General features: G+C 40.7%; 1 protein-coding gene across 4 annotated transcripts in view; it reads right to left on the bottom strand.

Moving 5' to 3' along the window:
- Positions 1–24,093: 24,093 nt before the first annotated feature.
- KCNN2 (potassium calcium-activated channel subfamily N member 2) overlaps positions 24,094–25,734 on the bottom strand; it is a 67,582-nt gene continuing 65,941 nt past the window's right edge. For 2 of the 4 annotated variants that reach the window (XM_030469729.1, XM_030469730.1), the window contains one exon: positions 24,370–24,701. In XM_030469729.1, coding sequence (XP_030325589.1) covers positions 24,414–24,701 — 288 coding nt within the window. In that variant the 3' untranslated portion in view covers positions 24,370–24,413. Of the gene's footprint in view, positions 24,702–24,873; positions 25,311–25,734 lie in introns of those variants that run through there. The other 2 variants (XM_030469726.1, XM_030469728.1) reach the window with 2 other exon arrangements.

Below are 25,734 nucleotides of genomic sequence, written 5' to 3'. Positions count from 1 at the left end.
GATAAGAACAGTCCCGTAACTAAAGTATAATACAAAACCACTACTGCTACCACCAATAATAATAATGATAAGGGAAATAACAAGGGGAGAGGATACAATTGCTCACCACCCGTCAACCGATACCCAGCCTGACCACAGCAGCGATCCGGGCTTTCTGGGTGACTCCCCCCAGTTTATATGCTGGGCATGCCATGCCGTGGTATGGAATACTCTTTTGGCTAGTTTGGGTCAGGTGTCCTGTCTCTGCTTCCTCCCGGCTTCCCCTCCTCACTGGCAGAGCATGAGACTGAGAAAGTCCTTGATCAGAGTAAACATTACTTAGCAAGAACTAAAAACATTGGTGTTATCAGCATTGTTCCCAGGCTGAAAGTCAAAAACACAGCACTGCACCAGCTACTAAGAAGGAGAAAAAATGACTGTTGTAGCTGAACCCAGGACAAGTTCAGGCCAGAAACACTGCTATAATCCAGGCTGACCAAATCCGTTTCTGTACTGCATTTGTCCCTGCCACACTTCCAGTTGTTCTTGGGCAGACACAGCTGCATGTGACACCCAGTACTCCTGCAGAGACCTGAACCTTGTCTTTTTTTGTGACCACAATAAGCCTAAATCAAAGCCCTTAGTTGCATCAGCCTCTGATCAGGACTGTAAAGCAGCAAGATAAGATTGTATAGGTCTGAGACCTTCTTTCCTTATTACTGCTTTGCGCTAAGGGTGGACAGACCCAGTGTGTGTTTCCTGTTTTACTCACACACTCTGAAGGTCTGTAAGGCTTACCTCTGCACAGGGGCCCTCCACTATTAAGTGGTCCTGGGGAAAAAAAAAAATAGCCTAGTTTATCCTAGAAGACAGTCCACAGAGGATCTCCCTGCCAGTGTAACCAGAAATGAACTATCATTCCATTGTAATCATAGGCAGAGATATCATTGACTAGACAAATTTTTACTTATGTAGCTATTTGTTTAGGAAGATAGAACACTATTCAGTAATGATTATGTATTTTAAAACTATGATTTTAGCACCTTCTTAAGAAATTTCGAATTTCTTAAGAAATTTCGTATCACTCACCTGGAATGACCAAGGCGCAATTTTGGAAGTGCAGCACCAAGATGAAACTGTCCTCTTCCTCCTCCCTCCTTTCTGACCTGAAAGCACTTAGTTACCTTTTCTTTCATTATCTTCCTTCATTATTTTTTATAGGAAGTAAAAAGATAAAGGAAGACCTGTGTAAAGCTTTTGATCCATATCTCTCTGAAGCAGACTGCTGAGGAACTCAAAATATACTGCTTTTCATTCTAAATAGGGTTTTCTTAAATACAAAAGAAGTTTCTGGTGGAATTAATAAATTTTTGAAAGAAATCTGCCTGGGATACCATACTCTGTATTGTATTAAAGTATCTTTTTTTGGTCTCACATATTGATCTTTGCCAGAGGCCAGAGCTCTAGCAGTTATGCAGTTGTTGTGCACTGCACTTACTTCATGTGTATTGTTCAAAGTAGTTGCCAGTGATGTTTCTGGGCAGCTCCAAGAAAATGGTGTGATGCTTCTTTAATTAAAGAAAAGCTGTACAAACAACCTTTGCATACGCATTTGTAGTAAATGTATTGATCCTAGTAAGTGATCCTTTTAGAACTGTTTTTATTAAAATCCAAATTCTACAAATAAAGAAAAGGAAACTTCCTTTATCTCTACTATCTACAGCTTGATAGTGTCTGGTTCTTAGACTGCTTGGGTCCTATAGCTGCTTGTAACACCCTGGGCAAACCTTTCCTCTCATGTGACTGGGCTTACTGTACTGAATATCACACCTACAGGGTATGTGTTCTTGAAGTGCTGAATTGTCATTGCTTGTATAGGTCAAGCGTGCCGTGGGTGAGCGGTACCACAAATGCATAGTCTAATGCTTCCCAGAGCAGCTGGGTTTGCTGCATGTGAATCTCTTAATGTATGGGTCTGTTTGCAGCTTCAAGCCTGCAGACTTAACATTGTATTGGTGTCAGACCTGATGCTGGCTGAGGCTGCCTTTGACAGTAGTATATTAGGGGACAAGAGGCCACAAGAGAAACAAATGCGGTTGTTCCTTGTGTTTACCATCACTGGATCTTCACCTTAATTCTTGTAGTCAGCATTGTATCTTGCTCTCCAGATGCCAAGGTAATGCTTTACATGACATGACAAGAGGAAGAGGGCTGCTGTCTACAAGGGAGACTGCAATTAAGATTTATTTTGCAATATGATACTTAATATTCTTAATACGTACTTAATATGAACTTCGTATTTTCCTTTTAGCATTAACTTCTTCCAGAAAAAGAGTTCTTCAGCAACTCAAGTAGATTTGATTATAACATCTTGGATTTCAAACATGTTTGAGAGAGACTATTTTTCTAACAGAGAATCAAGTAATTAAGACAGAACTATTTATTCTCATATCTAATTACACTTTGTTTGGAGTTTTGTTTGGTTGGCTTTTTTTTTTTCTGTTACTGTCCTGTCAGCCATTTAACTCCAGGAATCATTGAAGTGACTAGAAGGACAGCTGATATTTGTTATTTCTGCAACTAATTTTGTTAGCAGACCTCAGAAACCTTCCACATCAGGATCATGCAGGAGGATGTCTGTCTTTATGTGCTCTAGTGCTAAGCAAGCCTTCTTCTTGCATTCCTGGCTGTGCTGGACTTGCTTTGGAGAAGAAAAATATTCGCTACATTCCCTAGCCTTTCCTGTTTTCTTTACTGTATCTCCACTGAAACATGAAAGATTCAGAAAAACTCCGTAAGGTGTATTCCGGGTCTCAACTAAAATTCAACCTATTTAAGAGAGTGGAGACTCAGTATCTGCAATGACAGCAGCAGATGAACCAAATACAGTTCAAATTCAGTTTTTTGGAGGGGCAAGCCAAAGACATTGTAGTTGGCTGATCAAAGTAGACAATGATTTTTTGTTTACATTACAGGCTGCAGTTTCACTTTTTCATAGAACTCGTACAATAAACAGTTTAAACAGACAGGATTTTCAAAAATTTAGGAGGGTGATGTTGATTAGGGATGAAAATTACTATCCAAATATTACAATACGTGAAGCATCAGGAAATTTGGTAGAAGCTAATGCATCCTCTAAGCTCTAAAATTAAGCTGGTTATTTATGTACTGGCATGTGGATTTAAGAGTTATATGTGGACACTTTAAAGGCCAACATGAAGAAATTAGTATTTCTCCACAAAATTCCTCACCCGTAAATGTGTAACCACATAACTGTACAAAGGCTGATATTAAGTTCTAACAGCATTAATAATTGGAAGTTTATTTACTGTGTTTAGGAAAATCAAGGTGTACCTTGTACTGCACAAAGCAATTGGTTTATTTATTGTCATCTGTTTTCTCTGCATTATTTTTCACACAGCATCATCTTGTCAATTAATTATTTTTTTTTTCTGTATGTGACAAATAGAAGCTAGACAGATATTCAGATTTAATGAACTGGGCCCTTTAATAAAAACTCTCTAGGCAAAAGTATCCTAAAAAGGAAACTTGATAATTGCTGTGCCAAAGTAATATTTGCATGATTCTGTGATCCTATGATTCATGTCTTAAGATCTTTAGAGGGCTAGATTGAAATGTTGTACCATAACAGTGAACATACAAACATTGAAAACCAGAATTGAAAGCTAAGATCACGTTACATCTAGGAGAAATAAAAACATCAGTGGTAAATGTGGGCTGAGAGCAGAAGGTAGACTTCTTTCTGTGTACATAAGTGAATGATGGTGTGCTTTAATATTTACGCAGCTAGGTTGCTCTGGCTTGAAAAGCTGTGTTATGTTAGAGGGAGTCTGAGGTATCCCAGGTGCTGTGGGCTCCAACTCTGAAGGAACTGCCGATGCTTTCTGACTAGTCCTGCAGTTCATGAATGCAGCATACGTTAGGAATCTACTGGAAAAAATTACTTTTCTTCTACACATCTGCACCCTAGCTGCCTCTGAAACGCGTCATGCACATCATTAGCATCGGCGAGCCAGGAGATTTAATTAACAAATACCTGCATAGGAAAGAAGCCTTATGGACACATCAGAGCTAGACACTCATTTTACGATTCTCTGCAGTTGTAGGGTTACCAGGTTTTGTGTCTCAGGCAGTGATTCCCTGTTAGTTACGTGTTAGCAGTAACTCTTCAGTAACAAGCTAGCTAGCTAGTTGTGATAGAGATATACCTCCGGGAGTATATAAAGTGCTTTGACCTAAAATACTGCTTCCTAAAACACTGTGGCATGCAGGCTTACACAATCAATCAGTGCCTTCTTTCTTCTTGAAAGAGTGGGCTAATTTCAGAAAAATTTAACAATGTGATAGAAGAGTAAAACCAAAATTTTTTACAAAACCTCCAGAATCTTAGCAGTTGGGGGAAGAGAGGATCTTATTACTACACTGCTGGTGGCAGGGCTGTGGCATGGCAGCATCCATACAATAGCTGGATCCTTGGCCGCGGTCTGTTGGGCAGCCAGTTTTGTGTCTCTCCACTCACAGAACTGCTTAGCTGTGAGTCTTTGTGAATCACATAGAGAGTGCTGAGTGATGTGTTTGGAGAAAGGTGGAGGGTCTTTTTGTTGGTGGTGGTGGTGGTAGGGGTTTGTGGTTTTGGATTTTTTTGAAGCAAATGTTGACATGAGACCTCTGGTCTGGAGTTCTACACTGTCTTTCTAGCAATAACAGACACATTTTCTGTCATCTCTTTTAGACCATCTCTTCTAAAAATCCAGCTCTGACAGCTGTATTAAACTCACAAGTAATTGTAAGGAAAGTCCAGAGATCATGAAAGATTTCCCGACGTTATTCTTGTCTAACTGACAACACTGCTTTTAATTAGCATGGACTCCCCTCTTTCATTTTCCAGCATCTCTTCTGTTACTTCAAGCATTTTCAGTTTGGATCTGTTGAATTCCCCAGGAAGCCTGCAGCTTGTTTGGTCTCTGGCTGCCTCAGTGGGGAGGAACTGCTCAGGACTGTAAGGACAGGTTCTTGGGCAAGAGTTTGAAACAGAAGAGGGGAATTGCAGAAATTGTCAGGGATAAAGGAACAGAAAGAAAACACCAAAAAATGAAATATGCAGGTAAAATAATTTTAGAAATATCTTTTTTTAATCTTAGTTCTTGCAAACTGGTTGTCTACAATCTTAGCTTTCTATTTAGCTTTCTTAATTTTAGATAGACAGCAGTCTTCAAATGATTATGGTATTGGGTACCCTTCCCAGTTAGTTGCCATGGCCAAGGAAGTTGCAGTGGATTTGTAGGCAAACTTCAAACCCTGAAGCCAACATAAAATGAAAGCTGAAAGGAGAACTTCATAAAGAGCAGCACAAAAATCCAAAGCCTTAGTAAAACAGTTTAGAATTTTTCTCGCTATCGTTTGGTAGGGTCAAAGAGATTACTTTGGGCAAAAGATATCTTGGGCCAAAGGCGTTATCTCGATATAGGGTAAAACTGATACTAATAAAATTGATACTCTGACATTTTGGATCTCTCAAAAAGAAAAGAAAAGAAAAAAAAGGCAGGATCTGGCATAACAAAACCTTCGTCATGTGAGAGTTGTGCATTTCCTTGTTTATCACGTGTGACTGTGACTGATGAAGTTAGGTGTCAAGGATTTGCAGCAATGTATCTGAAAGGTTATGTCTTTTTGAAATAGGATATGCAGATTCCATGTGATTATCGGAGAGCTGCCAAGAGCTAGCTGGTAGAAATGCTAGTAGAGCAGCAGGTGGCCTATGAACTTAGGTTCCAGTCTTCATTGAGACCTACAGATTCTGCCACAGTTTCATGTAGCGAGCTTAGTGGATGTGTTTGCCCCATGCTTTTAAATTTGTATAGATTTAGCTGCCTTTAGGAGTGGGTAAGGATAGTCTCACTGCATGCAGTGACACCCAAAACACAAGACAACACCAATCATTGCTAACCAGAAGAAACTTATTATGCCCTATTGTTACTACAGATCATCTAAAGTACTAGTAATAATGAAAATGTAACAGAGGAGGGAGCACATACTTTCACTGATGGGAGGATGGATTGTTACTGACAATTACACCTGTTCATTTCAGGAGCCTGTTGCATTATGCTGCTTTCTGTTTAGTGCTCTGGTAGATGTCCAATAGCTTGAAGCAGAGTGAATAAGATTTCTGCAAAGAGGAACAGATTTGTGTAAACAAATGTGATTTCGTGCACCTAAAATAAAAGCCAGGGAAGAACTTTGCTGTTACTGAAATGAAGGGGGGAAATGAATAATATATACGCGTTTCCATTAAGTGAAAAAATTGTACCTTAAGGGAAAAAAAATACTCGGAAGCTCTACTTCATTGTAAAAAGATGTATTACACAATTGAAAAACTCTGGGGTTTTAAACAGTGACATAACTGATAGAGTAAGTTAGTAACTGTTGTAGGGGGTGAGGAAAATAATACTGAGCATCTTTGTGCTTTGTAAGCTATGTTCCCATTATCACTAACCAAATCTGCTGGTATGAGGAGTACTGCCATTTGTTTCCCTTCGCAAAAAAGAAGTTTAATGCATGTCACAACTGATCTATAGCTAAACGTAAATGAGTAATAATTGCAAGTTTGTATTTTGGCTCTTATTTTATCTACAGATGCTAGGAGTGTACACTACCCTGCCTTTCTAACTTAGTCCACCTAGAAGTAAATACTTCTTGACCCTTTGTCTGTCTACCAAACTGTGGCATGGGAAGAGGCCCATGCTCTGTAGGGGGAAGTTGGACAAATGTGTTTTCAGGGAAATTAGTCTTCTCGTTGAGGACAGATTATTTAATGGAAGAAGTATTATTCTTCATGACTTGGAAAAAGTGAAGGAGACTTCTGCTGAATTGCAAATGACTATGCGGCTGAAACACATCCAAAGCAAGCTGTCCTGCGTTCAGCTGTAGCAGTTACTTTTCTCCTTCCTAGTAGCCGGTGCAGTGCTGTGTTTTCAACTTTAGTCTGAGAACAGTGCTGATAACACACTGATGTTTTTAGTCGTTGCTAAATAACGCTTACCCCGACCAAGGACTTTTCAGTCTCATGCTCTGCCAGTGAGGAGGGGCACATGAAGCCAGAAGAAAACAGGACACTGGACTCAAATTGGCCAAAGGGGTATTCCATACCACAGCACATCATGTCCAGTATATAAACTGGGGGGAGTTACCCAGAAGGCCCAGATCGCTGCTTGGGCCAGGCTGGGTATCGATCAGCAGGCAGTGAGCAATTGCATTGTGCATCACTTGTGTTTATTGTTTTCTTTTCCTTTTCCCCTTTTAGTTTTATATTCTCTTCTCTTGTTATCACCCTTATCATTATTATTATTGGTGGTAGCAGCAGCAGTTTTGTATTGTACCTTAGTTACTGGACTGTTTTTATCTCAACCGATGGGGTTTACATTCTTCCGATTCCCGTCCACAATCCTCTGGGAGCTGGGGGGCAGAGGGAAGAAGGGGGAGAGTGAGCAAGCAGCTGCGTGGTTCTGAGTTACCTGCTGGGTTTAAACCATGACCCAAGTATAAACTACCATTGCTTGATTTGTAGGAAAATGCTAGTCTTACGCGTGCTGCAAAGCAGTGATTGAGCCGGCATCTCCAGGAACACCCTGACTCTTACCAGTATACTGTGGAATCACTTTATTATGAATATGTTTGAAAGGCTTCATTTATTTTTTGTTTTGTCTTTGTTCCTATACAGAACAAAATCAATCATTAAAAGCTGATGTGGTGCTGAACAATTTCACTTGTGCTTAAGACCCCTGTAGTTAAATGGCTTCCCAGCTGCTAGGACAGCAGCAGCAAGGTGGCAGGACCTCTGTGCCATCCCCTACTGCACCTCTATACAACAGCCACTGCTTTGATTTGTTTTTCCTTGGTGGCTGTTATTTGCTAGAAGCTGCAATCGTAGTGGCATTCCCTTCTGTCCTCCTGTGGGGTGTGTGAGGCACAGACTCAGAGCATCTTCATGCAGCAAATCACTTTATTGCCTATTGCTCTAGCTTTTATACCATTCTAGCAAAGCTATTTTTAGCCTATTGCTCTAACTCTTATGCCAAACTATTTTATCACATCATGTTTAGTTCCTGGTGTACAGTTTTGGTTTTTTTCAACATTCTTCGTCATTTCACAAACAGTCCCAGAATAACCAGTTCCTTATCTTTCTGTTCTCCTGCTCCTATCCAGCTGGGTTGCTCTGCTTAATCACACAGTGTACTTTGCTTCTTCTTTAACTCTTTCTTCTCCAGCCAAGCAGTTAATTCTCTTTGGCAATAATGAAATAGTTTCCATCCTCTCCTACAACTGCCCCTTCTTTATTTATCTGTGAAAGGGCAAGGTTCGCATATAACTATGTGACCATAACCTGATTCATACTTCGTTTGATTGATTGTTGAACACAAGAAAAAAGACAAGGAAGACATAAGGCAACCATTAATACAGCAATTAGAGCTACTAAAATAAACCACATTGTGGACTGATTAGTCACATTGACAAGTGTGAGCCAAACGTTGGTGTCAGGCAACACAGGTGGTTTATAGGAGCGTCCTCCTTAACCACAAGCGAAGATGATAAGAAGGGCCGAATACAGCTCGCAGGAACCCATCGGGGCTGATTACCTATGGAGACACAAGCATAGCCCGGCCCCCATGTTTTATCTGGGCAGCCAATGCAGAGGCTAAAGCTGCTGCATGGTGTTCTGTGGCTCCTATATTCTCACATGCTCGAACCATATCTGCCAACGTATGGTTACGACTGTGAAGATGCTTCGCTTGCTTGCAGATGTAATGCTCGCTTGCAGTCATCATTGGCATTATCATATGCTAATTGCTTTAGTAATAACTCTCGAGCCTCCTCATGCTCAACCTGTTGTCGTAAAACATTTTGAAGGCGATCGACAAAGACAGGATATGGCTCCTTCGGACCCTGCAAAACCTTGGCAAAAGATTCACTAGAGGCGCGTATGGACTCAGGTATTTTCCGGACCGCTTTAAGTGCAGCCTCCTTAATCTGTAAATAAGGCTCCCTAGGATACCTATCTTGCACAATAGGAGCTGCATAATTATTCTCCCCAGCTAATTGCTCATAGGAAATAGCAAGTGCCCGATTAAGATTGTCTACCGAGGTCACCACACACTGCTCATGAAAGTCGGACATCCACATCATATACTGAATTGGGGTGAGCACCATACGAAGCAATGATTTTCAGTCATGAGGTGTAAATACATAAGATTCTGCTGTCACTTCAAGAAGGGACATGGCAAATGTACTATGAATTCCTCCTTCCTGAGCAGCTGTACGCAACTCTTTAACAGCCTCATAAGGCAACAGTTGCCATTCGGGAGTCTGGTGTGGCTGATAGATAACCGGGCACACCACCGCTACCCCCATGTCCCCCCGCTTAAGAGCTTCCCACTTGCAGTCCTGCCACCGGTCCTCCAGACCCCACCCCTGCTTCCCTGTCAATGTCTGTAACTCAGCAGGAGGAGGAAACAAGTCTGGCTCCTTCTCCGGATCTATAAAACCAGGATCAAAGGGGTCTGTAGGATCATCAGGGTCATCATTCAACTCAGCTGCTCCTGACAGAGGTGCTTGCGCAGCGGAGATCATTGAGGTCAGCGGCGAGGACTGCAACAACAAAGGAGGCGCAGAGGGGAAGACAGCTGGTGATGAGGCTTCAGGAGAATTCATCTCCTTACGAGCGTTGGTAGCTTCCTTAGATGTGATGGCATCAGCGCCAGCACTGGTCTGTATCTGGCGAAGAGTGGCCAGGATTTGCCACCAGGTTGCTAAATGCTTCCCTGCCGCAGGGTCCCCGTTTGAAGCAGCATCATGCAGCCATTTATGAACAGCTTGACAAGTACGGCCAGGTGGTAAGTTGGGCACTTTATCACGGATCCATTCTAACAAAGTCACAAGTTGCCGACCCGATACGGGCCGATGTTGAGCTTCAAGCAGACGGCGTGTTACTTCCAGACTGCACTGCTGATCTCAGGATAACTTCCCTCCCATGGTTCCCAACTGCTCACCTGCTTAATGGTGATGGGTGCACAACATCAAAGTTCCTGCGGCTCCTGATTCAGTCGGGCTACGCCACTGGTTCGGGCTCCGTTAGCCTCCTATTCATGTCCCAGTTCGGGCGGCCGTTTGTGGCGTATGTAAGGCACAGACTCAGAGCATCTTCATGCAGCAAATCACTTTATTGCCTATTGCTCTAGCTTTTATACCATTCTAGCAAAGCTATCTTTAGCCTATTGCTCTAACTCTTATGCCAAACTATTTTATCACATCATGTTTAGTTCCTGGTGTACAGTTTTGGTTTTTTGAACATTCTTTGTCATTTCACAAACAGTCCCAGAATAACCAGTTCCTTATCTTTCTATTCTCCTACTCCTGTCCAGCTGGGTTGCTCTGCTTAATCACACAGTGTACTTTGCTGCTTCTTTAACTCTTTCTTCTCCAGCCAAGCAGTTACTTCTCTCTGGCAATAATGAAATAGTTTCCATCCTCTCCCACATCCTCCTGGGGAACAAATAACGCAGCGAAATACCTTCTTTCCTTTGGAAGATTTAACAGGTCATGAAGATCTAGTGTGTAAATATGTACAATTTTTATAGGACTTAAGAAATAGTTAATGCTAGCCAAGAAGATGAATTTATATAGTAACAGAGGTGTGTTAATCTTACAACAATATGTGCTTCATAAAGTTAAATCTTAAATTAAAACTATTACTTTAAGTATTAATTCTTGACTGATTTATATATGTGTGTGTATATATATAAAAATTGAGTTTGGGTGTAGCATTCTCCATTGATTTTTACTTATTTTCTCTCCACAAGTGCGACAGAACAGCTGCATTCTCTTTGCTTATAACATGACAAGGCCCTCAGTTAATCACACCTACATAAGGTGCCAGCTATTTGATGCTCCAGCACTCTCTCCCAGAATTACATGGCTTTCTCAGAAGTTGGTAAGAACTGTTTGAGGATTTCTAGTTAGCAAGTCGCAGCTGCTGCTAAAGTGAACCCTTTACACCTTGTAGAAACAAGAGAGTCCCTTTGAGAGAGTAGTGAAGTTCAGTGTTGAAAGGCTGGCAGTAGTTGTGTTAACTGAACTCCCAGCTGAACTGAGAACGGATGCTGTTGTTCATTATGAACGAAACAGACTATTTTACAGAAACCAGTAAATATATTCAGAGCTGGAAGGCTGCAGTGGCTACAGCTGAAACAGCACTGGGTCTCAGCCCCCGACCAGCAGATGAGATGTAGTATTAGTTTCTTCTTATCCCATTAAACCACTGAAGTACTTTGCCTAAAACCTGTCGAAATCTTTTTGAAAGACTATTGTTAATCTAAACTAATTTTGATTCCAAAATACTTCTGTGGGCTTTTTTGTGGGTTTGGTTTTAATTATAACCTTTTTAACCTTTCTGTAATTCTATCCCCTGTCCATTCATTGTATTGGCATACTAGATACTTTTCATCTAGTTGTCTCTGTTACAGAACTGATAGGAACTGGCTAAAGTTAGATGGATGTGAATTTTCTGCAGTCCAGTGAATTTTGAACTTTCTTGGCTGGGAGGAAGACTGAGGTGTTGAGTAACAAAAACATGACTCCAGATCAGTTCATGTGCCACTAGTGCCCATGTTAGACTTGTACCTATTTATGACTACTCAAAGAAAATACAAATAACAAGCATGTGAAAGTCCAAAGGAAAACAGATCATCAACAGTGAAGCAGGATCCATTTTTTTGCATAAGGTTTGAAACAAGTATCCGTATTTTAAAATAAATCTTAAAACTCAGCATGGACTTTTTCTTCAAACCACAGTGCTCATTCCTTGCCAGTAATTCAAGGAATATCGAAATAATGCAAATATGAATGAAGGGAGAAGCATAACATGTCAACTTATCCCATGTACTTCTTTCAGAGCCTAGCATAGTAGAGAACAGTGATGTTACATAAACATTTCAGCAGCAATTCTTTTTAAGCTCCTGGTTAACACCCAAATGATTGCATGTTACAAATTACCTCTGAAATTGTTGAACATATTGTAAACGAAATCACTTACAGCATTTTACATATCATTAAATTCTTGTAATGTTTAAAGTAAAAAGTAAACAGCAATAACACTGCTGGTTTAGCTCTTTTCCTTTATTTAACATGTAACCAAGTATTCTACTAGCATTTTTTTGTGTGTGTGTCTACTACAAAAATTTGTATGTTATGCGCTGGGAGTTTAAAAAGACCCTGTTTAACTGAGGGGAAATGAAGTTTAAAAAATAATTTTTATAATATTTTAGAACCAGGGCTCTCAAAAGAGTTAGGGTATTTTACATTCTCCTCCCAAAATAGTCAAGGTGTCCAGTGGAATACTTATACCTGGATTTGGGATCCAAAGCATCTTGGAAAATAACAGGGAGAACTAACTCATCGTAAAAGATGACAGAATCATAGAATCACAGACTGGTTAGGGTTTGAAAGCACCTTAAAGATCACCCAGTTCCAACCACCTGCCATGGGCAGAGACACCTTCCACTAGACCAGGTCACTCAAAACCCTGTCCAACCTGCCCTTGGACACTGCCAGGGATGGGACAGCCACAACTTCTCTGGGCAACCTGTGCTAGTGTCTCACCACCCTCACAGTGAAGAACTTCTTCCTTATGCCTAACCCTAAATCTCCCTGTTTAAGTCTGAACCCATTTCCCCTTGTCCTATTGCTACAGTCCCTGATGAAGAGTCCCTCTCCAGCATCCTTGTAGGCCCCCTTCAAGGAAAGCTGCTATGAGGTTTCCATGCAGCTTCTCTTCTCCAGGATGAACAGCCCAAACTTTCTCAGCCTGTCTTCATGTGGGAGGTGCTCCAGCCCCTTGATCATCCTCGTGGCCCTCTCTGGACTTGCTGCAACAGCTCCATGTCCTTCTTATGTTGAGGACACCAGAACTGCACACAGTACTGCAAGGGCGGTCTTACAAGAGCAGAGTAGAGGGGCAGGATCACCTCCTTTGACCTGCTGGTCACACTCCTTTTGATGCAGCCCAGGACACGGTTGGTTTCTGGGCTGCGAGTGCACACTGAAGCTGGCTCATGTTCAGTTTCTCATCAACCAACACTCTCAAGTCCTTCTCTGCAGCGTTGCTCTGAATCACTTCTCTGCCCAACCTGTAGCTGTGCCTGGGGTTGCCCCGACCCAGTTGTAGGACCTTGAACTTGGCTTTGTTGAACTTCATGAGGCTGGCATTGGCCCACTTCTCACGCATGCCAAGGTCCCTCTGGATGGCATCCCTTCCCTCCAGAGTATCAACCGGACCACACAGCTTGGTGTCATCTGCAAACTTGCTGAGGGCGCATCAATCCCACTGTCCATGTCACCAACAGAGGCGTGGAATGATATCAGTTCCAACGCCGACTGCTGACGGACACCACTTGTTACCGTCTCCAATTGGACATTGAACCATTGACTGCAACTCTTTGCATGCAGCCATCCAGCCAATTCTTTATCCACTGGGTGGTCCATCCATCAGATATATGTCTCTCCAGTTTAGAGACAAGGATGTCATGTGGGACAGTGTCAAACGCTTTGCACAAGTCCAGGTAGATGACGTCAACTGCTCTGCCCCTGTCCATCAGTTCTGTAGCCCCATCATAGAAGGCCGCCAAATTGGTCAGGCACAATTTGCCTTCAGTGAAGACATGTTGGCTGTCACCAATCACCCCCTTATTGTCCTTAGCATGCTTTCCAGGAGGATCTGCTCCATGATCCTGTCGGGTACAGAGGTGAGACTGACTGGTCTCCACTGAGTCTTCCACTTTCCTCTTCTTGAAAATGGGGGTTATATTTCCCTTTCTTCGGTCGTTGGGAACTTCATCTGACTGCTATGATTTTTCAAATATGATGGACAGTGGCTTAGCAACATCATCCAGCAGCTCCTTCAGGACCCACGGATGGATTTCATCAGGTCCCATGGACTCGTGCACATGATGTAGTGGGCCAGCTTGTTTTGGGCACCAGCTAGGAACAGAATCATAGAATAATTTGGGTTGGAAGGGACCTTCAAAGGTCATCTAGTCCAACCACCCTGCAATGAACAGGAACATCTTCATCTAGATCAGATTGCCAGAAGCACATCCAGCCTGGCCTTGAATGTCTCAAGGGATGATGCGTCCACCACCTTTCTGGGCAACTTGTGCCAGTACTCTGACAATCTGATGACTGATGGGATATGTTTTGGTAGTGTTCATTTGTGGGATACTACTGTACTCAGGTGTAGTGCTTGGACAGGCAAACAGCAATCTAACTGGATGTAGGCACTGATCAGTGCTTATTTTCCTCATAAAGCCAAAAGTATTGGTAACCTGTTGTGCTGGAGACACCAAGTGTTTCTGAATACCAACAGGGCAATGCAGCTGTCAGAAAGCAAAAGCACTGATCTTAGCAGGGCAACCTGTGAAACTGCCCATCTTCACTGTTGGCTTCCTATGGGATTAGTCTCCAAGGCACAGAATCATTCCGTTATTTCTTGGGGAAAAAAACCCACACCAATATTTGTTCATTCTTTCTGTTATGAAACTTTAAAAGCAATTTGCTTCCTCTTTACAAATGTTACAGGCCTTTTCTTTTTTCCTTTTTTTTCCTGCAAAACCAAAGTGGGGGATAGAAAAAGCCCAAGACTAACTTCACAAGAATCACTTTAAAAATGGCGCTAGTTCTCAAAGTGTTTCTGGAACTTGCATGATTGAGTTTCTCTCTGTCTAGTTTGCTTCCAAATCCTACACGGAACAGTTTCAATTTTTTTTTAATATTACGCTTACACAGTGTTGCCTCGTGTAGAAGATCAGGCTGTCTCTGATTCTGAAGAGGAAGGAGCAAAATGCTAAGTTGCCAGGGCTTCCTCTCAGCCAATAAGACAAGGAAGGGGCTCTGGGAAAATACATGCTTTCTGTGGGGATCTGAGCCTAGCCTTTCTGCTTTCTAGGGTCATGCATCCTGTCACAGGGAGAATGAAGCTGATGAATGGGTAGTCATTACAACGTGCACCTGGAAAAGAGCAGGAGAATAAATCTGCATGTCAGTTCTTGCTCTAAGTATCTTTGGATTTGAGTCATCTGAGCACATGCAGGAAACTAGACAGCTGAACTAAATCATCATGCAGAAATGAAAAATCTTTTTTTTTTTTTTTCCATTAGTGTTTCTGCTACCTTGGTTTTGGGTTAATTCAAATGTTTTTCCTAAAAAAATACCTCCACACCACTCCAGGTGTAGGTAATGTACATCCATCCCTCAGGGTTAGAAATCCAGTCTTAGGGAAGAGAGTGATACTTCCCATAGATTACTTTGGACAGATAACTTTATTGTTCAAAGTGACTTCACTTCAATGGAAGAATTATCTAGCAGAAATGCCAGGGCTTGCAGCAGAAATTAATTTATTTGCCATCAAGATTTTCTGAGTGTCACCTTGGAAATTACTTGGAACAGTAATACATAGGCAGCTTCAGCGAAGATTCTGGTTCTGTTCAAGTGAATTAAACAGAGCAATGGGATAGTGATTCTTCATTCACAAGACCAAAATCACCTCATCCTTTGATGGGCTCCTTTGTGCAGTTGCCTTGTACCTAGGTACAAGGTGCCTTGGTGCTCTGCCTATTTATCATGCATTCAGCTGAACTGAGCCAGAACTGCTCAAACCACCATAAAACAGCTTGTGGAGCAGTAAGAGGTGCGCTATTCTGTAGCTCCTTGGAGGGCAAATAGCATGAGTCAAGGCAGGTGTAACTTCATATCCTGAATTGTCCATTCAAATGCCACCAGCTAGTAGCTGGCCATTTCATACACATGTAAGGGGCATTCTCTCCACCAACTTAGAAGGTTACAAAAGGCCTCTGCATCTGACAATGTCTTTTTTATATTCACTAAGCAAAGATCAAAGGGGTGGGGTGGCTGTGAAGACAGTTTTAAAATGAAGAGAGTGATTTTGCCAATCTGCTTGTCATTTAGAAAAAGCTTAATGTATAAATGTCATGGAAACAAGCTGTTCTTTCTGAATAAAACCAGTACTGTTCTTCATATTTCTTTCTTTTTAATCTTTCCAATGCAGAGGAAAAAGAAGGCAAATGTTATACAGCTAAAAGCAAATATTTTCTATTGTGGCAGTCTAGCTGTCTGTTTTTTTGGTTTTTTTTTTTTTTTTTGTCTAGTCCTCTTTGAATATTGTATGCATTCACTGGAAATCTTTGAGCAGAAAGCTGTTCTGCCCATCTACTTCAAAGGGGAAGTAGATGTTTACATGGGTGAAGTGTGGGCTACAGACAGATGTCCTCGTGCTGCCACCAGACACCAGATTGTACCTACACTGTCTGCAGAGATGGCCCATGTCTTCTCCATGGCAGATGTGGACATGGCTTTCAATAGACAATTCAAACATACCCTCTGACCACTGATAGAGAGTCCACAGGCTGTGCCAGCTGAGGATCAAACCCTCTCTCTGTCCAATTTCTAGCTGTCTGAAATTTGTAGTAAGACTTATTTGGAAAGCCTACCTGCTACTTGCCCATCTCTCTTCTGCTTCCCTTCAGCAGTAAAGAATATCTGTGATTATGGAAATGCACATATTTCGTGCTGCTGTATTACAGCAATTGCTTCAAATTGAAAATAAATATAGCTGAATCACTGAATACATTTTATAGGCTGGAGAAAACAGTAGAGCAAGGCAGGAAATATAACTCTGAATGTGAGAGTTCTGGAAAAGCAGCCTATTTCTTACATACCATTTTTATGTTTCATTTCATGCACTTGATAACAGAAATAAGTATGGCTTAATTTCCTACAACTGCACATTTGATACTTGATTAGCTTCCTCTGTGTGTAGATTGTAACTAAAAAGTCTGAAAGAACATAAACCCTTCCAGCTATTCTTGCATAGTCTTCCAAAGTATCTTGTGAAACCACGGGAAAGCTGCTTCTCTCCATACCTGACAGGGGATGCTGTGCTAAACAGACAGTAAAAGGTGTTACGGCACCTGCTGACCTGGTGAATTCGATGGGCACAGACATTTCTTGGCACATCCATGGGAGCAGCCATGGACTGCTACCTAAAATAACTTCAGATCTCCGAGTGTGGGCCCCAGGCCCAAAGCAGGAGGGGATTTCACACTGTAGTGAAACCACAGGCAACGTAATGTGCTTGATTTACCATTATTAGCCAAACTCTGTTTCAAAGGAAGCTAATGAAGCTAGGTGGCTTGCTCACAGCCCTGGGGCTGTCTTCGGAACTCACATGCTCAGGAGTGTATCCGCAGTTCTCACTGTCACACAGCACAAGTGAGACTCTGAAATCCAGCCAACGCAGATATCAAGAAGGGCTAATTGATGCCTCTCGTTGCATCTATTCCCACCCCACACACACTTTTTTTTTTTTTTGAAGTAGACTTTAATGTTTAACCACTTAGAACCTAAGCTCCTAAAACCCGTTGCTGAGCCAAAATACCTTCCTAAGGTTTATGCCCCTTGAATCTTGAGAACTTGGGCTGGTGGGTCTCAAAAGCAGGCACTTGTCCAAAAGGGTCCTGCTGAGTGGCACAGTGTTGTCCTGTGCTCACAAACCTTGTGCTTTCCTCATAGCAGTGGCACAGCCTGTCAGAACAAGTGAGGTCTTACCACACTTCAGATCATAGAATCACAGAATGGTTTGGGTTGGAAGGCACCTGAAAGATCATTTAGTTCCAACCTCCTGCCATGGGCAGGGACACCTTTCAATAGACCAGGTCGCTCAAAAATCTGTCCAACCCAGCCTTGAACACTGCCAGATATGGAGCAGCCACAACTTCTCTGGGCAACCTGTGCCAGTATCTGACCACCCCCACAGTGAAGAATTTCTCCCTAATGTCTAATCTAGATCTCCCCTCTTCCAGTTTAAAGCCATTCCCCCTTGTTCTGTCTCTATTTGTCCTTGTAAAAAGTCCCTCTTCAGATTTCTTGTAGGCCCCCTTTAGGGACAGGAAGGTTGCTATAAGGAGATAGGTTAGGAAATGCATTTTTCTGTCCATGAGACCATTTGAGAAATGTAAGAACATAGTGATACAGTGACAGAGAAGAAGAAGAGAGGTTACATGCCACTGCTCTGCTGCAAAGGCCATGACCACCTTTATGTTGGGTCTGGCTACCTGCTCTCTCCAGCTACATGCCCTGGACCAGTGGTCTCTAAAGTGTCCCAGGGACACCATCGCCCTCTGACCAGTACTGGTGGCTCTGTACCATGGGTTCTGACAGAGACAGCCATGGTTCGCATTGATCAGCAGCCACTGGATGAAAACGCATAGAGCAAAAGGGCCGAGGGTGGACTGGAGCAATGGAGGGAGTGATGGTAGCATGCACTGGTGAAAGACCTTCTAACCAAAACACATGTGTGTGGTAAGTGATGTTAGCAAAAATAAAATCTCAGAACTCTAATCATTACTGCAACGCTACCCAGTATGCCACAACTATTTGAAACTGCAGATAGGTTGAGTTTTGCAGTGATTCTTAAGGCAGATTTCTTGTTCTCCTACGCACACCAGGTTCATTTGCTGACCATTGGACATCTCTAACTTCTCCAGCAGGTATCTGGACTCGACCACTTGGAAGAGCTCTGCCACATGTCATTTTGCACAGATTTGTGCCACTCAGCACATCATACAGTTTTATTTTGGGGTTTTGTTTTTGTTTTTTTGTTTTAGGGGAAATAGTGAGTCTGCAAAACTACTCCCAAGGTATTTTTTGTTTGTTTGATTGATTTTTGCTTGAGACCACTTGAAATCTCATCTCTTGCAATTTTGCTGAAGGGTAGGTGCCTGTCTTTTGAGACAATAATCTAGCAGAAGCTCTTTCAGGCTTCTTCTAATTTCTATTACAAAATTTGGAGTTCTTTGTTAAAAAAAAATCTTTATTTCTGTGTGATAAGCAGCCCTCATACTTCTGTAATAGTTGGACAATTCCTCCATATAAGGTGATAGTATTAAACACGGTGTGTCCCTATTATTCATTGTCAGGAAATATAATTGCAGAGTCTCTTACTTCTCATTGATACCCATGACTTTCAGACCTGGAGTAAGGCTTCACTTAAACCTCTTCAAAGCTCTGAAGCCTGTGGCTTCACCTACCTTAATGTTTTCTTTTAACTTACCGTTCTTGGTGCTACATGATGTTTGATCATTTATCTGGACTGGAAATGTTCTTTCACTCAAAGACCTCCTTTGTTGTAACCATGTAGTAGAACATGCAACTCCTCTTTAGACTTGAGACATTTGGAAGTGCAGGTTTGGAGGGCAACAAGAGATCAAAATAGGCATAATTTTAAAGTAGAACCTTTTACTCTAACTAAAAGCTTGTTGCTTGCTTTATTTATAATTGAAAAGTCTAGATTCTCCTAAATATTTGAAGATAAAATGGATTTAAGTGAATCTGAGGGCAAGGGAAGTCAGCATAAAGCATTTTACACTTCTGATATAAAGCATTTTGCTATATCTGATGTGGTTACTAGACTTGCTACATTGCAACAGGTTTATGTTTGTGGCTTAGTTTTTCTCACGCTGCAGTTGTGTTGTATGTCCTCCATTATGAAGAAAGGCTTTGAAGCCCTCTGCAGGAGAATCTTCGTTATAGAAAAGCCTGAAAATTATTGGGCTAATGGAGCTTCAACTCTATCACTATAGTCTAATATACATTTGCGCTAATTCTGACAACTGCCCCCATTTTAGCCTTCTCAGAGCACGTCTACACACCCTAGTCCTGGACTATGCTGCACCTGCTCCATCCATATACTGTACTAGCTATATGCAAGTAATTCTTGGCAGGCACCCAAGTGTCTGCATTGGGCTTGGTGCTATGCTAAGTCATGAGTCTTAAGCAGAGTTGCACCAATTAACACAACTCTCCTGTTTATCGCAATCATCTTACACATCAGGCTGTTCTTGAGAGGTGGCTATTTGCTCAGTGCTGTGCTAACTCACCCTATAGTAAATGAAACCCATGGACCAGAGATGATATGCAGATGGTAATGCACTCAGGTGGGTCAGAGCCATGCCTGCGCACAGTTGACTGCAAAGTATCTCCTAAGCATATCTTTTTCTTTCTGCTCTGTCATGGAGATGGCAAAAATCCTTATAGGTGCTCCTTAAAAGGCTTGGTGAAAAAAGGCTACCAGACTTTACAGCTCAGTCTTCTCTGCACTTTTGATAACAGGTACAGGATCAGATTAATAAACCCCGATTGACCAATGCAGGTTAATTTTATTATGCATTCAAAATGTTCCATGTACAGAAATGGTTGGCTGTGAATGCGTGTAAGCTTCAGATCAGGACTGTACTGATATGGCAGTGCTATTCCTGTGCTACAGCTGGCTTCTACTCCTAGGTAGCTAGGAGTGCTCTTGGAGAAAATTTGTGACAGTTTCTACCTGAGCATGTAGACTGGCTGATGCAGGGTGCGTTTCTGAAAGCGAGACACAGCAGTACTAGCTCTTTCCTTCTTTCCCCTCTTTATCTGGCTGCTTCTTATCATTTAATATTGTTTTGATAGGGGAGGACTAAAAGGGCAAAAGGACTTTAAGGACTTCATTTTAGAAAAAGAAACAATACGAGCAACAAAAAATTTGGCAGATGGTGAGAATAGACTTACTAATCAGAAAATCTTCGTTCCATAGATTAAACTTCCTAAGAATTTTTAATAACTTTTAGTTAGGGGAAAAGAGCTTTCAGACCATTTCCATTTGTAGTACTGACATGGTAATAGATTTTATTCCAAATATTAAACATCCATATTTAAACCATTTATTCTTTTATGCTTAGATATGATTTTAGTGTGCGGTGTATAACTTGACTGTTCACATATGATCTGACATGGAAAGAGTCTTACAAAATGAAAGGCAGTAAAACAGTATGCCTATCACCTATCTTTGACCTCTAGTGATGATCCAGTCTGGGGGAGCCATAATTTTAAATAGCTCACAACGAAAGGTATGGACTTCCAAAAGGCATTTAGAGCTCCTAAGCAGGATGCTTAGCTTTTAGATATTGAAGCTCTTTCCGTATCAGATCCATCTTTACGGAGAAGCAGGAGGCAAAGAAAGGCTGAGTCTCACAAGTCTGTCTGGGAAGATCTGCAGCCTTACAGTAGATAATGATTTGCAGAATAAAGAACTGCAGAGCATTTGCAAGTATAATATCTGTGAATGTATTATTCCAATCCTACAAAAACTTAAATGTAACTAAAAACTACTGCTTAAATCAATGTACTTAGTTTTAAGCATGGCGAATAGACCTGTTGGCGATCTTAGATTTCAGTCCTTATAGGCAAGATATCTTGGCTAAGTGTCATTAAAAATGCAGTGATTAGCAACAAGACTCAAAGTAACTGATAAATGGAATTGATGTCTGGAATGCAGTGTAAAGCAGTTCAATAGCAACCGAAAGTTGAATTTTCCCGTAAGCGAAACTAAAGCAATAGGCACATGAAGCTTTTCAACTGTAACATGGTAAATATGGCACATGCTTTTGGAAAGATTCCTTGATGTTTGTAAACAATCTTTCAAAGAAAAATCTACATTCAACTACACAAGCAGTTTCACAGATCTGTCATAATGCTACTTTTTCCTTTTGGTGAGCTCATATGCTGAACACAGGGAAGGAGATCAAGCTCCGGAAATAAAAAATCAGTAATGGAATTCATGGTATTACAAAACTCAAACAAGGAAAGATTAAAATTACTTTTTGTATCAGGAGCAAGAAAATCACACCCATATGCTTTGTGCTCTCCTGAATCTCATCTCACAGCCCCGCTTGCATAAAGCTGCTGCAAGAATTTCATGGGTTCAGGCTCCCATCCTACTGTGTAAAAGAAATCAAGAGGTCAAAGATGACCATTTCTCCCTCACATCATAATAAACTAGCTCAATACTGAATTAAGATAGGTCTTAATTCAACCTTAACTGTGACAGATTGGCAAGAATTTTCAATGTAGAGCTGCAGTTATTTAAAAACACAGTTGTACAATGCAAAGGAGGAAAAAATAAGTCTTACAAATACAAAAAAGATGTAAACAATGAAAGAGCTAGTTCAAGCTGACAGGACAAAAAGGAATGTATTGAAGCTACAGCACGTGTATTTCACATTCGATGACAGGAAAAATATTCTAAATCAAATACAAACAATGGAAGAATGAACAAAAAAAAAATCTTCAGAAAAAGAATTCTGAAATGTGGCTATTAAATTCCAATATTATTAATCATTACTTCTAATCCTGCCAATAGTGTAAGGCAGGTGGCCTCAGGACCACTCAAAATCTCATCTAGTTTAGGATTGGGCTAGCACAGTATTAGCACTATATAATATCTATCTTTTTCTTTGGAAATGAACTTCATAAAAACAAAAGCAGAACTTCAAATAATGCACATACTGCTTATTATTTCCTGTCACAAAATGCCACACACAGTAAACAAGGCACTCCAAGGGCATGCAACTATCCTGCTCATCTAGGGGGAAAAGTACTGCAAAGTCGTCATCTTTCTCAAGGACATAAAAAGTGTCGGGGAAACTCTTCATAAGCAAGCAATGTCTCTGGATATAACTTATATTCATCTGTTGTATGTTTTAATCCAAAAAAGGGCAGATCCTTTACTTTAAATAGGCCTAAAGTGTCTGCTGTTTTCCAGATTATGTATTTGGTTTGGACAATTTTGGGTGTTGTGGAGAACAGCTCTTTTCTCCAGCATGGCTCAGCCCTGACTTTCTGCATTGCTGTCTTCCCCGCCTGTCGCTACCGACCAGAACTCATGTCTCATGGAACAATCAGCATTTCCTTCAATGTCCATGTTAGTTACTTCTAAGCAGACATAGTATTCCTCGGAGACAGTCAGCCATACCTGCTTGTTATACTTAGTATAGCTAAGATGCTAGCATAACCCTTGAAAGCAAAATAGTCTATATTAAATAGTATCTGAAAAGTCCTTATCACCCGTCTGTAAACTGGGGGGAGGATGGGACTAGTGTATTTCATAAGTAGCAAGTACTATAAAATATGTCATAAAGTCAAGTAATTTCCTGTTTATAATTAGGAATTGTGAATGCAAGTTGCATAAGCTGAAGATTTAAGCTTGCCTAGTTTTGCTACTCCAGAACATAAACTAGGTGAAATGTCAGCCAGAACTTTTTCACAAATGTGTGCACTAGGCTTTGTGGGGTTTTTTTAAGAAAGCAGGAGACCTTATTATTTGTGCCTGTAAGTAAAATCCCACAGGTACTCCACTGCTTAAATCCAATCTACAACAGTTCTTTTTACAACAGCTATTGGAAATATTGCTAGAAGTGTCTTGCTAAGCTTGACTGCATAGCAGAAACCATGGGGTCTATTCAAATATAATGTATACAAAACACTGTGCTGCTATCACCCAACTGTATATACTGTAACTCTTTGTGTCAGTCATTCATTCCAGACACAATGAACACAAAAAATGGAGGAGAGAAAGGTGCAACCTAACACTTTCAAGAGCCAAACAGCATGAATGGGAGACCTCCATTTTGAAAGTGATATTTCTGTCTGGGCATACTTACCTGGCATAATTATGAGACTCTGAATAAATGAAAAGGACTTCACCTGTCATTTTTGCATGCCACTATCTTTAGAAATAGTCAGTTTAAAAGATCTTTGTCATGGGCATTGCATAAATAATTTTATATACATAAGTATATATATGTATATATATTATCTATGTGTGTGTACAAATGCATGTTAAACAAAAGCCCTATGACGATTTAAAAAACCCATAGCATATTTCATAACTTATTTTTAGGATAAACTATATTTTTAATTAATCACTTCAGAAATTGAAGCTGTCAGTGACCTTTTAAAATGACTATACGTATACAAGACATTGTCAGATTAATATTGATTTTTTTCCCCCTCCACTGCAAGCAAAGTTTAGAGAATTAGTTTTCATACTGAGAGATACTTATTAAGCTTCAATTTTGCTTCTTGAAAGTTGATAATTAGGCCTTTTGATTGTGAGCTTTTTTTCAATTGTTAAGTCCAAGTAATCAAGCAACTATGTGCAGAAATTAACCTTTTTATTATATTATATACTGTGGTAGTAAAATTTGTTTGAAGTGCATGATTAAAAAGTTAGTGAAATTACAGAAAGAACAATCTAATATAGCAGTAATAGGTGCATTCACTGTGCATCTGAGAGGAGGACGGGGGAAAAAAGAAGAGTTTTCACTCATTTTGGCCTAAAACATGTTCAGGTTTCTAGGACTCTGACATCAGAACCCAGATAACACTGGTTAGAACCATAGGGCTTTACAATAAAAGCTAAAATATTGACCATATGATGGCAAAAAGTCTTTATTTTGTGGTTAACTTATTCTCTTCTAGCTACTCTCTGATGAAGTTGGTGGTGCTGTAGAGGATGATCTCCTTCTTCTTGACAAAGATCGTGATCGTTCAGCACTGTAGGCAACATGCTTATCATAATTTTGTATCTGAGCCTCGAGGAAATCCCTCTGTTGCTGGCTGATTGCCTGGCTAATCAGTCCAGGGAGAGCTTGGATGCTACCAATTAAAGTTTCCAGTTTAGTTTCCAGAGTAACAATTCTCTTCTCAAAATCTTCACTTCTTTCATTTAAGTCAGAAATCATGTCATACATGATGTTTTGAGTCTGAAAGTAGAAGGATATAAACAAAGGTTTAGAGAGACCTTACAAATATTTCAACAAGCAGCATAACTCTAAAAGGGTTTGTAAATGCTTCTGCACTTCACAGACAAAAAAAAAAAAAAAAAGATATAAATATTATAACAATATTCAGTCTTGTGAAATAGTTTTCCTTGTAGGTTCACAATAAACTTTCTACTAAATTTATTGAGCAGAAATGTAATGTGTTTTGAGTAGCACTTTCGTTGTCGTGGTATAAATGAATCAGTCAAAAGACCAGATCTCTTTTGGAAGGTCAGGTGCTTAGAAATGCACCATGCATTTGTTTGCGAACAAATGTTCTTTGTTAGCAGTCAGTTGTGTATGTCCCCACGAGACTGAAGGCTCCAAAGTTGTGATCCATCCTTGTCTCTTCTGTATTTCCTCGGGTTTTAAACATCCTCATTCTTCTAAGCAGTACACAAAGGTTTATTTGCTTTCTCCTTAAACCGAACAGGTTTTCCTGAACTGGCTGTAGTAATAGTAGTTGGGTAGATTGTTTTTGAAATGTAGCGCAAGGAGGAAAACCTCAACTTCGTGCTTCTCTGCTTCCACATTCACCAATATGTCTGCCCTCTACAAAACAGCGTTTGGTTATAGCAAGTATATAGGGTGCAATTTAAAATGCAATAGTGGTCAGTAAAAATGTGATCTGAAATCTGTTATTTCATAGAGACTTGAAACTCATTAAAAATTATTACTGAATTTCTCCCTGGTAGACTGAGACTTCAGATTAGACTTAAACTAGAGTCAAAACGTGGATGTAATTCAGTAGAAGTTTATAAACCATCCTAAGGGAATGAAAATTAATTGAATGACTCAGTGCCTGAAATGTAAAGCACTTCAGTATCAGATGAGTGTCCATAACCCATTTCTCTGCCCCCTGTTTCAAGATGCTAGCATAACCCTTGAAAGCAAAACAGTCTATGTTAAATAGTACCTGAAAAGTCTTTATCAGCTGCCAGAAGCACCTAAACTGAAATGTATTTTCAGTAACTGA

Source organism: Strigops habroptila, chromosome Z (assembly GCF_004027225.2).
Source record: "Strigops habroptila isolate Jane chromosome Z, bStrHab1.2.pri, whole genome shotgun sequence".
NCBI classification, from domain to species: domain Eukaryota; kingdom Metazoa; phylum Chordata; class Aves; order Psittaciformes; family Psittacidae; genus Strigops; species Strigops habroptila.
The sequence above is the reverse complement of the archived record's forward strand: the minus strand, read 5'-3'. Positions and strand labels throughout refer to the sequence as shown.